This window comes from Myotis brandtii, unplaced genomic scaffold (assembly GCF_000412655.1).
Source record: "Myotis brandtii unplaced genomic scaffold, ASM41265v1 scaffold36, whole genome shotgun sequence".
NCBI classification, from domain to species: domain Eukaryota; kingdom Metazoa; phylum Chordata; class Mammalia; order Chiroptera; family Vespertilionidae; genus Myotis; species Myotis brandtii.
Window position 1 is genome coordinate 4,326,314 of NW_005363836.1, and position 15,380 is coordinate 4,341,693.

Sequence of the window (15,380 nt, forward strand, 5' to 3'; positions counted from 1 at the left end):
TCTGTCTCTCTCTCCCCCTCCCTTCCTTTGCGCCTTTTTCCCTTTCACCTGTCTCTAAAAATAATCAATGGAAAAATATCCTCGGGTAAGGATTAACAAAAAAAACACCCAAATACTAAAAAACAAATAGGCAAAATTCTGTTTGGTTAGAATGTCTCTCTCTACAGAAGTGAATAGCCCCCTAGCCTCTAGTTCATGTACGCAGCAGCCCTAAACTCCCCTTCCTCTCCTCTCTTCCTCAAGCAACTTCAGGCCCTGCAGAGTTCGGCCTGCCCTCCTCTAAGGTAGGTGACACGAGCTCCACGCAAAACAGTGGAGGAAGGTGGTCAGGGAGTCCTCACGTGTAATAGGATCACCTAAATGCCAGAACAGTGACAACATTTAATAAATAATTTTGCAAATTTCGATAATCACATTTTAAAGACTTAAGCAAAAGAACAACCTCAGTAACAACAACAGAACCCTGTGTCACCTGTTATCTTACCGTATTTAAATATATTTTCCTGGTCATCTTCCCAAACATGTTGTTTTCCTTTACGTTCCATTTCTTCTACAGCAGTTCTTACATCTTCAACCCCTGTTTTTTCTTCGTCGGCTGAAAAAAAGACTGAAGAGGTTTTGCTCCCCTCCATCTCATTCCTTCTTGGGACCATGTATGCTCTATCCTTCCTCAGTTTCCCCTCGCCCTTTGGTTCCTCTCTTTTCTCAAGACTTTTTTGTTTCCTAGGTTTTGGCGAAGTTGGTTTTTTGTCAAGGCCCATTGCAATAATGCACCTATGAAAATATTAACATAGGATGTTTATTAACTTTTATGCATAGCAGAGTGGAACTGCAAAGCTTTTAAATCACGTACCTCTTATTCTTATAAGAAATGTTATAAGAAATTTTTTATCAAGGTACATACCAGTAGTTAACTAAAGTAAATTCTTTTCTTTTTATTAATATTAAAATCTCATAAAAACACAAAAAATTCTTAATAACTTTACCCACAATAATAAACAAGAAAACAACAAAAGAACTTTAGTCCTAAACTAAAATTAGTGCCTTAAAACATATTTTGGTCTTATAACAGAGTCATATGGTATATAATTCAAGTCCTTATATGATACTTATGTGATAAAAGAACATCCAGGTTTGCAAGCACAGGAAAGCTGAGATAAAAAATATTCAGAAAAAGAAAGATGCCATTCAGTCCACGATAATTTATTATTCGAATAACACAACAACAAAAGACTTACATACCAGGTTGACTCTGAATAAATATGATTGATTTTTTTAAGAAACATACAGTCACATGTTGCTGTGCCCTTTAAATAAACATCTCAGGAACCTTCCTGCTTATTTTAATAGAAATGTCATTATTGCATTTAAAATTGCTTTTTGAAACCTGAACCATAATCCTTGGTGACTTTTACTGGATATAAGCTTTGTTCTTTAAAGATGGCAATAGTTTGTAGAGGTCATAAAGTCATTCAAAGTCAAATCTGGTGAACCAAGCAGGTAATCTGCATGCATTAAGATATTAAAAATAATTTTTAAATCAGTTACAACAAGTCACATGAATAAAGTCTTCCATAGCTTTTTTTCTATCTCTCAAGTTAATGTCAAAATAAAAATTCTAATAATAATAACATATACATTAATAACATGATGGTTATCATAATAATATTACAGAGCACTCCCTCTGTGCCAAGCTCTTTGCTATGTGCCCTATATATGCATTATTTTACCAGGTTTGTTACACCACAGACCAATAAATCGGGAACTATCATCACTACTTTTCAATGAGGAATTTGAGGCTTCAAGGGTTCCATGAAATGCCCAAGCTCACCCTGCAGGTGAGTGATGGAGCTGGATTCCAGCTCAGGACTGTTAAACCCCATGACCTCACACTGAAGTACAAAAATATCGCTAGGTTACAGGTATAGTCCTCGCAGATGACTAGCTACACAGACAAATATTACGCTGCTGGGTTTACCACCAGGGAATTCACACTCCCCACCAGAAATTAGCAGAATCTGGAGAAGTTTTCACCAAACTCTAAAGACAATCCGTGACCTGGGAAAGGGGGCTGGCACTTATCAGTCCTTCTCTAGAAATACACACGTTCCCTTTATCTACAGGTTACATGCCTATCAGGGAACTGAATCAAATAGAGTGAGTAGGTAAAAAAAGATCAGAATGCAGTCAAGACTTGTCAGTTGGCACTTATCAGTCCTTCTCTAGAAATACACACGTCCCTTTATCTACAGGTTACATGGCTATCAGGGAACTGAATCAAATAGAGTGAGCAGGTAAAAAAAGATCAGAATGCAGTCAAGACTTGTCAGTCCAGGAAGACTAGAAATAATATGTAAAATTTGAAAATTGCCTCAAGGTGAATCAAATCCAATGACAATTTCTTAAACTCAAGATTCACTGAATTTCAGCCATCTCCAGTCTAGGAATAGCATAAGAATTAATTCTCCCAACAAGCAAATATGGAAACTTAGTTATGTTACTCATCTTTTGAATATCTCCCCATAAAATAAAACTAAAAGGCTCTGCACTCAAAATAACTATCAGGCTGTAAAAAAAATGAGATAAGAATACACTTACCTCACCCATATTAAGCATGATAAATACTTGACTTCAATGATGATGTACTTAGCACATTACTTTCCTTAAAATAAAGGTGTCATGAATCTTCACAGAATATGATTACCTGCATTGCCTTCTGTCCAAGCTGTTCTTCCCTTATCCACGGCAACACCAAATCCATTGATTTGGAGCCTCTGCTATGCTATTACTTTAAGTTTATGTTGTGACTCTTTTTTGCCTCCCTACTGCATGCACAGACTTTTTATTGCCCATCTGCTTAAGGGGATTGGACAAACAAAGTGAGTAACATCTGTGCTTTCCTCGTCACTGACTACCTAGTTGACTTCTGAGTATAATTTGAGGTGTTGATTACTAAACTCAAAGCTGTCTGCATTCTATTTGGTTAGGCAATCCTTCTTCCTGTGTTTTGCTCTAATAACTGAAAATAACTATCACGTCTTTTTGAACAGTTCCCACGATTGTGGGATAAATACAACTGTTTAAACTCCACACTTTGTAAGTATCCACTGCTGAGCTTTTCTTGTTTCCTCGAACCTTACGCAGGTAATTCCTAATCAATGTTGGTATTCAAATTACCTACTGTTTTATTTTATCAAAAGTTCCAGCAACCATTACTTTTAAAATGAACTAAAATTAATTTCATTTTTAAGAAATTGAACAGCCCTGAAAATAACTAAAATTATTATTATGAATGTGACAATAAAAAAACAAAGATTATACAATATTATAAGTGAATCAGTCTCCTTAGGGGTAGTTCTCAATTTTCACTGGAAGTCTGCAGTATCTATACCAGTGATGGCGAACCTATGACACGCGTGTCAGAGGTGACACACAAACTCATTTTTTTGGTTGATTTTTCTTTGTTAAATGGCATTTAAATATATAAAATAAATATCAAAAATATAAGTCTTTGTTTTACTATGGTTGCAAATATCAAAAAATTTCTATATGTGACACGGCACCAGAGTTAAGTTAGGGTTTTTCAAAATGCTGACACGCCGAGCTCAAAAGGTTCGCCATCACTGCTCTATACTCTCTGGCCTTAGCTCTTTTCCAATTATGTCTTAAACTCACTCCAATCAAACTTGCATTCCTACCCTCCACTGTAACTTGTCCCAAGATCAACAATAACCAACACTTTACCAGATCATGCTCAATCCTCACTCTCCATTTACTTCATCTATCCACACATTCAGGGCTGTTGGTCATACCTTTCTTTTCAAATATTTTGTTCATTTCTAGGACATCACTCTCTCTAAGTTCCTTTCTATTACTGGCTTTCCTTCTTAGGCCTTTTGCTCTCATTTTTGAACTGGAGTGACCTGGAGCTCATTACTCAGGTATCTTCTCTATTTGCATTCCATTCTTAAGCAATCTCATCTCACCTTATGATTTAAATGTCATTTATATGCAAACCATTTTCAAATTCATATTTCTAGCTTGGACATCTTGTTGGAACCAATAAATGTCCTAAACTTAATTTGCCCCAAACCAAAACCCCTTCATTCCACTTTCAAACGTGTTTCTCCCCCTCCCCCTCACACATAGAATAGTGAACTGGACATCTTTCCAGTTGTTCAAGCCAAAACCTTTTCAATCATCATTGACTTTGCTCTTTAATCTCATGTCCCATATTCAATCCATCAATAAGTTCTGTAAACTTTATCTTCAAAACACACTTAGGACTCAATCACTTACCTTTCTACCATCCTCCTCTGGGTTGAGTAGTTTCCACCCTTCCCTCAACCTCCCTAGTTTATTTTTGCCATAGGAGCTACTGTCAAATCGTGACAGGTCATTGCCCAAAACTTGTCACTGAAGCTTTACATCATTCTCAGAATGAAAGTCAAAGCCCCTGTTTTGATCTTCGGACTCCAATGACTTGGCCCCCCTGTCTCTCTGGCCCCTTCAGAGAGGCCTTTCCTGACCGTCATATATAAAATAATCCTCCCCCCTGACCTTTGTCCCCACCACCACCACTTATTGCCATATGGTATATATTAATTTATTTATTGGGATGTTATTTGTCCTTCCCCCATTAGAATGGGCTCCATGGGGGGAGGGGTACTTTGCTTGGTTCACTGCTGCTTTCTAAGCTTGGCCTAAGACTAGAAAGGTTGCAAACAAGTCTCACAATTTCAAACAGAATATTCAATACAAACATGGATAAACAACAATCAAAACTGACCTTTTATTATGCATTTTCTGAGATTAAATCGAGGGGCATAAGAATGATATTTGGGCCACACGATAATGTAGTCACAGCTCTACAATGCATAACCTACAATAATCAACCATAGAAGCCAGATGCTTGCACATGCTTTGGGGCTCAGCCCAAAACCAGTTACTAAGAGGAATGAGAAAAAGAAGGGGGGAAAAAAGAAAAGAAAAAGCCTCTCTCTTTCACTTCAGAAACAGCTGAAAGCATGATATGGAAAGGATCAGATAGAGAGGGTTGCAGGATTTAAAACACCACCAGCTTTTATCCCCGTCACACATCTGGAAGTCTAATTTATATTCTATAATGTCTAGTACAACACACAGTTAAACCACCTTTAACTTAGGTATTTTAGGCTCGTTTGCACTGATATATTTCTCAACAAATTGTGCAGAGAAATGTATCGGTAAAAGCATAAGACAGTGTAGCAAAACGTGCCCTTTCCCCAAAGACATCTGTCTCCGTACTTGTAGCAAGGCGATGATCTCTCCACACACACGAACCCAAAGTAGCTTCCTTTGCCTCCAAGTCTGGAACCTTTCCGATGCTTATATTCACAGCAGGAGCTCAGCCTGTTCACCTGCATCCCGTTCAGGAAAAAGGTGAGACTGAAGGGGAAACCATGGTGCCTTTTGGAAATAAACTGAAAGGTCTCTGCAATTAAAAAGGAAAGAAATTAGTGAAAGCAACTGATTTTGGACTAACATGTTCTAAATCACATTTTTCTATTAGATACGTACAATGCTATGGTCTAGATCACCTTTTAATTTGGGGACACTTTTCTATCATGAAAAAATACGTTCTATTATCTTCATCTATTAAAAAGTACCCCAAGCCTTTATAAAAGTGATTTTTAAAAACATCATAATACCTATCACTGTATGGCACTTACTATGCCCAGGCATTATCCGGATTATCTTGAGTGTGCTATTTCTCACCAATCACATGAGGTGGGAATATTATTATCACTAGTTTCTAGATGCAGACATGAAGGCTCAGAGAAGTTCAGTAATTTACCCCAAATCATTCAGTAAGTGGGAACGTTAGCATTTGAATCTAAACATCTCTCTAGATCCCATGCCTCTATTTCACTGTTACCTAGTGAAAAAGTACATGACAAAGGGCTAGTGTGAACTCAGTAATACTTTTAAATAAAAAGTGTATTTTTCGTTGTGACTTGAAACATCCTAATTCATACATATGAGGCAAACTTATTCTATCTCCAGTCCATTCTCAATTCTATCTGAATTTGAGACCCCTTTTTGCTCCCCCCGAACCACTCAAAAGTCCCACCAATAAATTAAAAGCCACTGCTTGTAATTGATCAGTTTTAATGTTTCCAAGTCTTTATAAGGCTCTTTGAAAAGGTCTCACCCTAAAGTTACTAAGCCCTACATCTGAGATACCATATTCTGCAGAGCAGCTCAGAAACCTGCTACTCCTGACACTTCTACTTCCTACAAAAGAAGCCTCCCTAGGCCCTTCACTTCTACTAATAATAGACTTAAGATTTTTTTTGCATCTCTGCTATGTACACATTTCCTATGGTTGCATTTATTGCAATATATTAAAATATGCCTACACCAGCAGTTCTCAAACTTCCGTATACATCAGAATCACCCAGAGAGTTTATTAAGACACAGATTGCTGGGCCTCACCTCACAGTTTCTGATTCAGTAGGGCTCAAGAATTTGCATTTCTATCAAGTTGCCAGGTGAGGCTTATGCTGTTGGTCCAGAGATCACACTTTGAGAACCCCGACCTAGAGGTTTGCTGCCCTGCATGTTTATGAAATCCATGAGAGCTGAAATTGGTCATAATCATCTTTGTTTCCCCCAATCCCAGGACTATGGCATACGAGGCCCCCGATAAATATTGAGTTCTTATTTTAACCTAATTCTTTCACAGTCACCTAAAAATACTACATTTATAGCACAGCATGCCTGTAAAAAGAAATATAAATCAGATGATAAATAAATCTAGCAGAGTCGAACTGCAAAGCTTTTAAAGAATTGACTTATTGAGAAAGTAATTTTGTCATTTGTACATTAGTGTTTGTGATGTGAAAGGAGAAACTAAGATGCAATAGATTTTAAAATCCAATTGTCTTTATGGTTTTTGGACTCCTTAGTGGTGACTAGAAAGATTTCATTACAGAAACTTGAATGGGGCATTCATGTGACTCATGACACCCGCAGTGCCCAGCCCAAGAAGAGAGTGCACCCAAGGAAGTGCTGAGAATGGGCACAGGACACCAACTTCCAGATGTGACTCCTCTGCCACTTGGTACTCGTGTGACTGGAGAGCACATCCACCTAGTATTCCATGCCTTTTTTTCTTTTTTCCCCAAGCACGCTGAACAAGAATTGACACCCTCTGCCTTTATTCCCTTGTTACTTATATTATAATTTTATATTTTAAACCTTAGCGTCACTTCCCAGCCCTGACTTGATGGTTTCTACCTGGAGTCGTGGAAGGAAGATAGACCATTTCAGAATCCTCATCTATGAAATGGAGAAGGCAGGAGGAGTGGGTGAGGGAGTGAAGTGGAGGGGGCGACCCAGTCTACCCACTTCACAGAGCAATCTTAAAGGTTATATACAGTGCAATATTGGAAAGCATTCTGTAATATTTATAAAATGTGGTTATTCATTGTTGACTGACAATGGGTAGCACTATTTTAGGCACTAAGGCAGCGGTTCTCAACCTGTGGGTTGCGACCCCTTTGGGGGTCGAACGACCCTTTCACAGGGGTCGCCTAAGACCATTGGAAAACACATATATAATTACATATTGTTTTTGTGATTAATCACTATGCTTTAATTATGTTCAATTTGTAACAATGAAATTGGGGGTCACCACAACATGAGGAACTGTATTAAAGGGTCGAGGCATTAGGAAGGTTGAGAACCACTGAACTGAGAAGAAACAAAAATACTGAAAAAACATCAAATGTGGTCTCCTCCTTCAAGAAATTATAATTTAGTAGGAGAGACAACATTAATATATCAGACTTCTGAAATGTGCTCACCAAATCCTCTCCTCTTAAAATGGTGTCTCTGAAAATGTACCAAAGGCTTAAACTGAGCAGCAGTTATTCGTGAAAACTTACTGAACTTTTGGTAAGAAGAGTGGAGAGCTGAGGCATCCTTGCCTGGGGCTGCTCGCATGCCTCTCACCTGCCACTGTTTCATCACTGCAGTTCTAACAGGTAGGGCAGGCCATAAATAACCAGCAGCTTCAATGTCAGTGGGAGCTCACTTGATTTGGAACAGAAGGCAAAATAACCTTGGCCAGTCGCTTTTCCACTAATAGGTAGCAATCTCAGAGGCAAGCTAACATAGACAGAGGGTTTGCTAGCCTGAAACTGTAGTTCTAATTAGGGCAAGCAACAGGCCAGTGGGCTAGCTGGAAATTCAACCATGGGATATAGGTAAAAAGGCAATCATAGATGCATTTGTAGGGGAGCAAAATTTGCCACCCCAAAATGTGTCTCTGTGGCATAGGGATTATTTTCAGGAAACAAAAGACTCGGAAAGAACCTTTCACATTCCTCCTAACTGCCTAAAAGACGTTTTGAGGACCTGCTCAATAAGGAAACTATCATCATACATAACTATAGTTTAATACAAACTAGATATAACAGACAGGGATGAAGCTCACAAGGCCCATTTGATTAAAGTTTTCTCTCTGTCCCATTGTTTCTGCATGGCCCACAAACATTTATCTACCAAAAATTAACTCTTTTCATCTACCTGTGACTTCCCTTTGAAATTCCAGACGTCTCCTCCATCTCCTTAGTCCAGAATGACATATACACCTTATCTTGCCTTACTATCTTTGGAATCTCTTATGTCTGTGCAGAATTCCTGAATGTATGTGTTAGATTTTATCCTGTTAATCTACCTTATGTTATTTTAATTATTTGACCAGCCCAAAGAACCAAAGAAGGGAAGGGAGAAATTGTCCCCTCCCTCACATTTAGTAAGCTTTATACACATCCTCGGCTAGCTGGAAGTGGCATGGGTTGGAGTAGGCTCAACCTATTCATACATCCCTAGCCAACTGGGAGTTTGTATCCATGAATAAAGGAAACACAAGAGAGCCTGGTGGAAAATCAGAGTAGGAGCAGACCTGAAAACTGCCTGAACTTTGAATGTACTTTTTGTTTGTTTGTTTGTTTTTTTGTTTTGGAATGTCAACTAACATCTCTTTATTCTTTTTTGTTTTTTAGTTCTTTATTGTTTAAAATATTACATATAGTATTACATATGTCTCCTTTTTCACCCATTGACCTCTCCCCACCCCCCCCAACCCCCGCTTGGTTGATCTCTTACCACCCCACCCCCCCGGCCTATACTCTTGAATCCACTATAGGAGGATGGACATTGCCCTCGAAAAATTCATGACCTCCTAGATCTCAGAATGTGAGTCGATTTGGAAACTGGGGTCTTTGCAGATATAATTAGTGAAGGATCAAGATGAGATCACCCTGAATTTTGTCCTCATTCCAATGACCTATGTCCTTATTAGAAGAGGAAAGGCCACACACAAAAACATACAGAGAAGTATGACATGTGAAGACAGAGAAGGGATTGGAGTGATGAAGCTATAAGCCAAAGCATGCCAAGTATTGCAGGAATCACCAAAAGTTAGAAGAGACAAGGAAGGATTTTCCCCTAGAGCTTTTACTAAAATTTAGAGGGAACACGAACCTGCTAACACCTTGGTTTTAGGCTCTGGCCTCCAAAACTGTGAGAGAATACATTTCTATTGTTTTAAGCCACCAACTTAGGGGACATTTTTTACACCAGTTCAGGAAACTAATAAACCTACAAACATCTACTTGCACAAGGTGGAGACTTCACTGGCTCAAAGTTTTGAACACGGCCTTTGATAAATCACTAGATGATCACTAAACTATGAAGACACTGAGACAACCTTAAGAAACTAGCCTGAAAACTGAAAAATAGAATTTAAAAAATTATGAGTAGAGACTTCACCAGCTGTATACCAAGGAGAGAGAAAATGAATTTCACAGAATTGGTCCAGGTAAATTACTAAACAAACAGCAACAACAAACAGCAAGAACAATAATCTTCAAAAGAGAAATACAAAATCCAGAAAACACAGTTGCTCTAATACAGTGGTTCTCAACCTGTGGGTCGCGACCCCTTTGGCAGTCGAACGACCCTTTCACAGGGGTCGCCTAAGACCATCCTGCATATCAGATATTTACATTACGATTCCTAACAGTAGCAACATTACAGTTATGAAGTAGCAACGAAAATAATTTTATGTTGGGTCACAACATGAGGAACTGTATTTAAAGAGCCAGAAGGTTGAGAACCACTGCTACGTAATTTAAAATGTTCTGTTTTCATCAAGAAATCCAAAAACATGTGAAGAAACAGGAAAGTATGACCCATACTAAGGGGGGTAAAAGCTATCAAACCCACTCCTAGGATCTACTCAAGAGAAATGAAAACAGATGTCTATATAAAAACTTGTATATTTGTAACAGCATGATTTATAAAAGTCCTAAAAGTGGAAACAATCCAAATATCCATCACCTGGAGATAGATAACTACGTATTCAGTGATATAAGATCAGAGAAGCTATTGATAGATGCTACAAACGGATGACTCTCAAAAGCATTATGCTAAGTGAAAGAAGCGAGACACAAAATACTGCCTATTGTATAATTTCATATATAAGAAATATCCATAAAAGGCAAATCTGCAGAGGTTGCCTGGGACTGGCTATGAAAATGGGAATTAACTGCCAATGGGCACAAGGAAGCTTTTAGAACTGATGGAGATGTTCTAAAACTGCTTTGTGATAGATAATGGTTGCACAATGCTAGAAAATTCCCAAGTATTAGTAAATTGTACACTTAGGATGAGTGAATGTTACAGAATGTAAATTACAACTCACTAAAGCTATTTTTTTAAACAAAAACCCCCTCAATATATGATAACGGAAAAAGAGAAATAAAAAAACACAATTAATATAAGTCTCAGTACAATGAAATGCTTTGGTTTTAAGTATAGAATAAGAGCCATTGCCATCAAGAGAGATGAATAACAGAGTCAACTGAGAAAGCTTCACAGCCTTATTCTGAATCTTAAAAGATGGGGAAGATTTAAATTTAAAATCCTATTTTGAATTTCAAATCCATTGTTCTATTGCAGACAAAGGAAATATCACACAAAAAGACCAGAGAATGAATTGGGGGGCAGGGGGAGTACTTCGGAATGCACAAATAGTTACAACAGAATCAGGTTTGGAAATGAGAGATAATCGGGCCAAAAGGAAGAGATTATAAGAGGGTCAGAAAACAGTTACTTTGTTCTTTGTATCCACATGAACCCAGGAGGCTAAGGTTTGCCTTGTTTAAGGATGCACGATGCACGTGGCAAATCAAAAGGCCTGTGAAGAACTGCATTCTCCACAAGTTGTAGAAATGTTCAGTGTCTTCCTCGGTGTACAGAATAAACAATCAATGTGTGGCTTGACGTCTAAAATCAAACCGCAAGACTTCATGGAACTACTATGGGAATAAAAGATGCACTTGCCACACTATTAAATAATTAATTTTATTGTTATTTCTCATCCAAAAGCGAGACAAGTTAATGAATGCCACATTTTTAATGAGTTTTCTGCTCCAAGCATAACATTAAATGTGTTTTTTTTTTCCTAACAGAAATCTTCTCAAAACCTATTCACATTTCATTGAGTCTTACACAGCTTTGATTTTTAAAAAGGGCAGATTCTTTTCAGTTCAGCTAAATTGCTAAGATTGCTGAACCACAAGTCAACTCTGAGCCACGGCACTTTTCAATTTTGAATAATTACTTTCCTGGCAATCAAGAACAAGCTGAGACAAAATTATTGTGTGGATGGGATTCAATTACTTATGTCCCCATCGCATCCTATAATTCAAGACTGTCCGATGACAACAAAAAGACGGTCCCAGGACCAGTATGTATGCAAAATAACGCGTAACCAGGTAACACTCCCTAGTAACCTTTGGCTTGGCACACTAATCACAGAGCGCATATCCTCTCCCAGAAATTCATTCAGCTAAGTCTTACTGTGTTGTGTTTTGTTTTGTTTTGTTTTCATTTGTGTGTGCCATGCTTTCCAGCAGTCAAACAGACATTATATATGCATTTTCTTGAATAAAGAGTAATCTAAGACCCAGGAAGAGTTTCATTATGTTAATTCCAATTTTAGACCACAGCTAATTTCAGCAATTCTTCTAAATTAATAGTTGAAAGTTACACTTTTAAAAAATGAGCGCATGTATCTATGCCACTCTCATTATACCCATTGTATGATGAGAATGTAGGAAGCTCTTTGCTACTGAGAATAGCGAACTGGAGCTAGATGGTACTAATCAAAGGTCCTGCACCTAGTCAGGAGCCGCATCTGCTCTTGACCCTGCCCACAGCTGCATGTGTGACCTTGGGAAGCCTGGACCTCCGGACTCCTCTCATTTTCCTCATCTACAAAATGGAAGGAAGAAACTCTCAAATGCTACAAAAATGAGACAAAAGTAAATTATATTTCAGCCAAGTATATAAAATGGGGTAAAATATTTCCAGCATTATTAAACATTATTTTTATAAATTATACATATTTTTATAAAGTAAAAAATATTTTTATAAAGTAAAACATAATGTATTTTACTTGAAATTAAAATTAACATTCAAGTGTTTGCCCTTTCTTACGTTGGAAAGTTTTAACATTTAATCCCTAAATATGGATAGTTTCTCTTTAAGTACTTGAATTTTTTTAAAGTCATATCACTGTTTTCTTGATGAGGGAAAACAGAAAAGCCAAAAGTAACAACTCCATGCTTGCCTCCAACTCCTCCCTTAACCCCTAAGTCTGTATCAAGATTACTCACATATAAATATTTATCTTAATTAGTGAAAACTCCATTACTTCCTATAGAGTCTCTCAAGCAAGGAAATCACAAGTAGCACAACCCTGTAACAACTCTTCCTTTTAACTGCTGGCCCACAGACTAAGTAGACAAAAACCACTTCAGTCAAATATGTGAAACTCTATATGCAATATAAAAATTAGCCTATGCCACCAAAATATGTCTTCCGGGAATATCGATTATTTTAAAAGTATTTTTTAAAATATGTTTTTATTGACTTGAGAGAGAGAGAAAGGGAGAGGGAGGGAGAGAGAGAGAAACATGGGTTGGCTACCTGGGGATGTACCCTGACTGGGAATCCAACTGGCGATTTTTCCATACATGGGACGGCGCTCAATCAAACCACATTGGCCAGAGCGGGTTATTGATTATTTCAAGTTGATTTTTTTTAAGAAAGGAAACACTCAGGAAGAACCTTAGACCTTCTCCCTTCCTGCCTAAAGCAATCCAGGTAGAGGGCCTGTTCCAGAAAGGGCGCTGTCGCCATGGGTCACTGTAATACAATATGAACTAGGTGTGGTCGGAAGACTCAGCAGAGCCTCAAGATCAAAGTTCCTTCCGTTCCCTCTTGTCTCTGCATGGCCCAGCAAACATTTTTTAATTTGTTTACTGAACCTTTGCTTTTCCAACTCCATGTGAATTGCCTTCCTACCCTTTGCAGCCCTAGACTCCAACCCCTTCTCCTTAGAAAGGCACATAAGCCTCAATTGCCCAATTTGTCTCTGGGCCCCACATTCTTTTAGAAACCCCTCCACCCTCTACGTACATAACTGAATTTGGTTATTTCCCCCTGTTAATCCAGCTCACATCAATTTAATTCTTATTCCAGCTAGAACTTAAAAGTGTAGAAGAAATTTTTTTCCTCCCCTACACTAACAAACATGGATTTATGATCAAATGAAAGTGAAAATGTATTAAATGCATTTGTCTAAATTCTGCACCATGTTATTTAGGTGTGATTTCCCCTAAAGTTTATTGGGTTTGTAATTTTATCTCAACATACTTCTAAGGAACAAATTGCCAATCTTGTATTTTTCTCTTAGAATAATGTATGATGTAGTTCATTGTGGCAAGCCAAATAATTAACTTGTAATTTGGCGACAGTTTATTTGTGCAACATTTTAATGATCATATATCTCTATCCCCCAAATTAATCTGTTACTGGGTTAAATAACTTCAAGTTCTTTCTTTCACAATCTGTCAGAGTAATTGCTGCTCCAGTTTTAATCACAGAGCAGTAAATCCAGATTCACTTTGAGGCAGCTGTTTTATAAGTCCCTGACTATGCATAATTTCATAGAGAAAGTGAAGTCATTCTGATATCAACAATAGTTTATCTATAACATTAACTTCAAGTACTCAAAAAGAATTCACATTGTATGTGTACCTTTTTCAAGTAGTTTGCCTCTGTAGACACAAAGGTTTTCTCCACCACAGTGTTGTTGATAAACTTGTATTTCATCCTGGAATTCTGGGTAATTATAACGTAAGTGCACAGTCTTCCCCAAATAGATCATTGTAATAACTGCATTACTATGCAGTGGTGTTTTATTAATCCTTCTTGAATCCTAGAATAAATTTAAAAAGGGGGGCTTGTTAACTACTTACCCTCTAACAGAGTGCAATGACATTGTAATATGAAGAATAGAAAAGTCTATTTTTAGGTACCTAGCAACAAAACCTTCATAAAACATCAATCTTCACAGAGCTCAAAAAGTGAAGCCCATTACAACATATATCTTTCTAATAGTTATATACATTTTGGCTTTGTATTTTTAATTAAATGCTAAGACTTGTACAAAATTTGTCACTTTTATTGTACGTGCATGTGTTTTGCATACAACCATAATGTCAAGGATGCTAACGGGAAACTGCTCTTCACTCTTTGAGCTGGTTCTCAAAAAATAACAACAACAACAAATCAAATTAATTAAATTTTGGTGACGTAATTTTGTTCTAATTTGAAATGACTTAACAATTGTGATTGTGATTTAATAATTGGTTTAGTAATTGAGCGCTTAACACTCCAGCAATGACACCTGAGTTTATTCCGATGCACACATTTGAATCCTTCTGTGGTCACTCAGAGGATTAACAACAATGTATGTTATGTGCCTGTGATTATCCAGTTTCACAGGAGGCATTCAATTCAATGAAAATCAACATTATTAATATTATTTTAAGTATCACATATACCCAACAACAAAAGACCACCTCATAAAGCTCATATCTGATATTCTCTGTCATTGACCAATTTAAATCCTATCTAATAATAGACAAACATGGTAATTGACCATACCTCTGCTACGCTTCCCATTGGCTAATCAGCAGGATATGCAAATTAACTGCCAACAAAGATGGCGGTCGGCAGCCACGCAGCTGAAGCGAACAGGAGGCTTGCTTGCTCCAGTGATGGAGGAAGCCAAGGTTCCCCGCCTGCCGTGGCCCAGCTCTGAGCTCCGGAAGCAACAATGTTTCAATTATAGAAGCTAAACAAACCCAGATACCTGCTTTCAGCAGGCAGCTGCCTCAGAGCTGGAGCGGGGCCTCAGAGCTGGAGCGAGCAGGACAGCAACAATGTTTCAATTATAGAAGCTAAACAAACCC

General features: G+C 37.8%; 1 protein-coding gene across 2 annotated transcripts in view; it reads right to left on the bottom strand.

Moving 5' to 3' along the window:
* ERICH3 (glutamate-rich 3) overlaps positions 1 to 15,380 on the bottom strand; it is a 109,230-nt gene that overhangs the window by 39,571 nt on the left and 54,279 nt on the right. For both annotated transcript variants that reach the window (XM_005871917.2, XM_005871918.2), the window contains 3 exons: positions 14,161 to 14,341; positions 5,287 to 5,473; positions 485 to 774 (listed from right to left, as the gene is read on the bottom strand). In XM_005871917.2, coding sequence (XP_005871979.1) covers positions 485 to 774; positions 5,287 to 5,473; positions 14,161 to 14,341 — 658 coding nt within the window. The remainder of the gene's footprint in view (positions 1 to 484; positions 775 to 5,286; positions 5,474 to 14,160; positions 14,342 to 15,380) is intronic.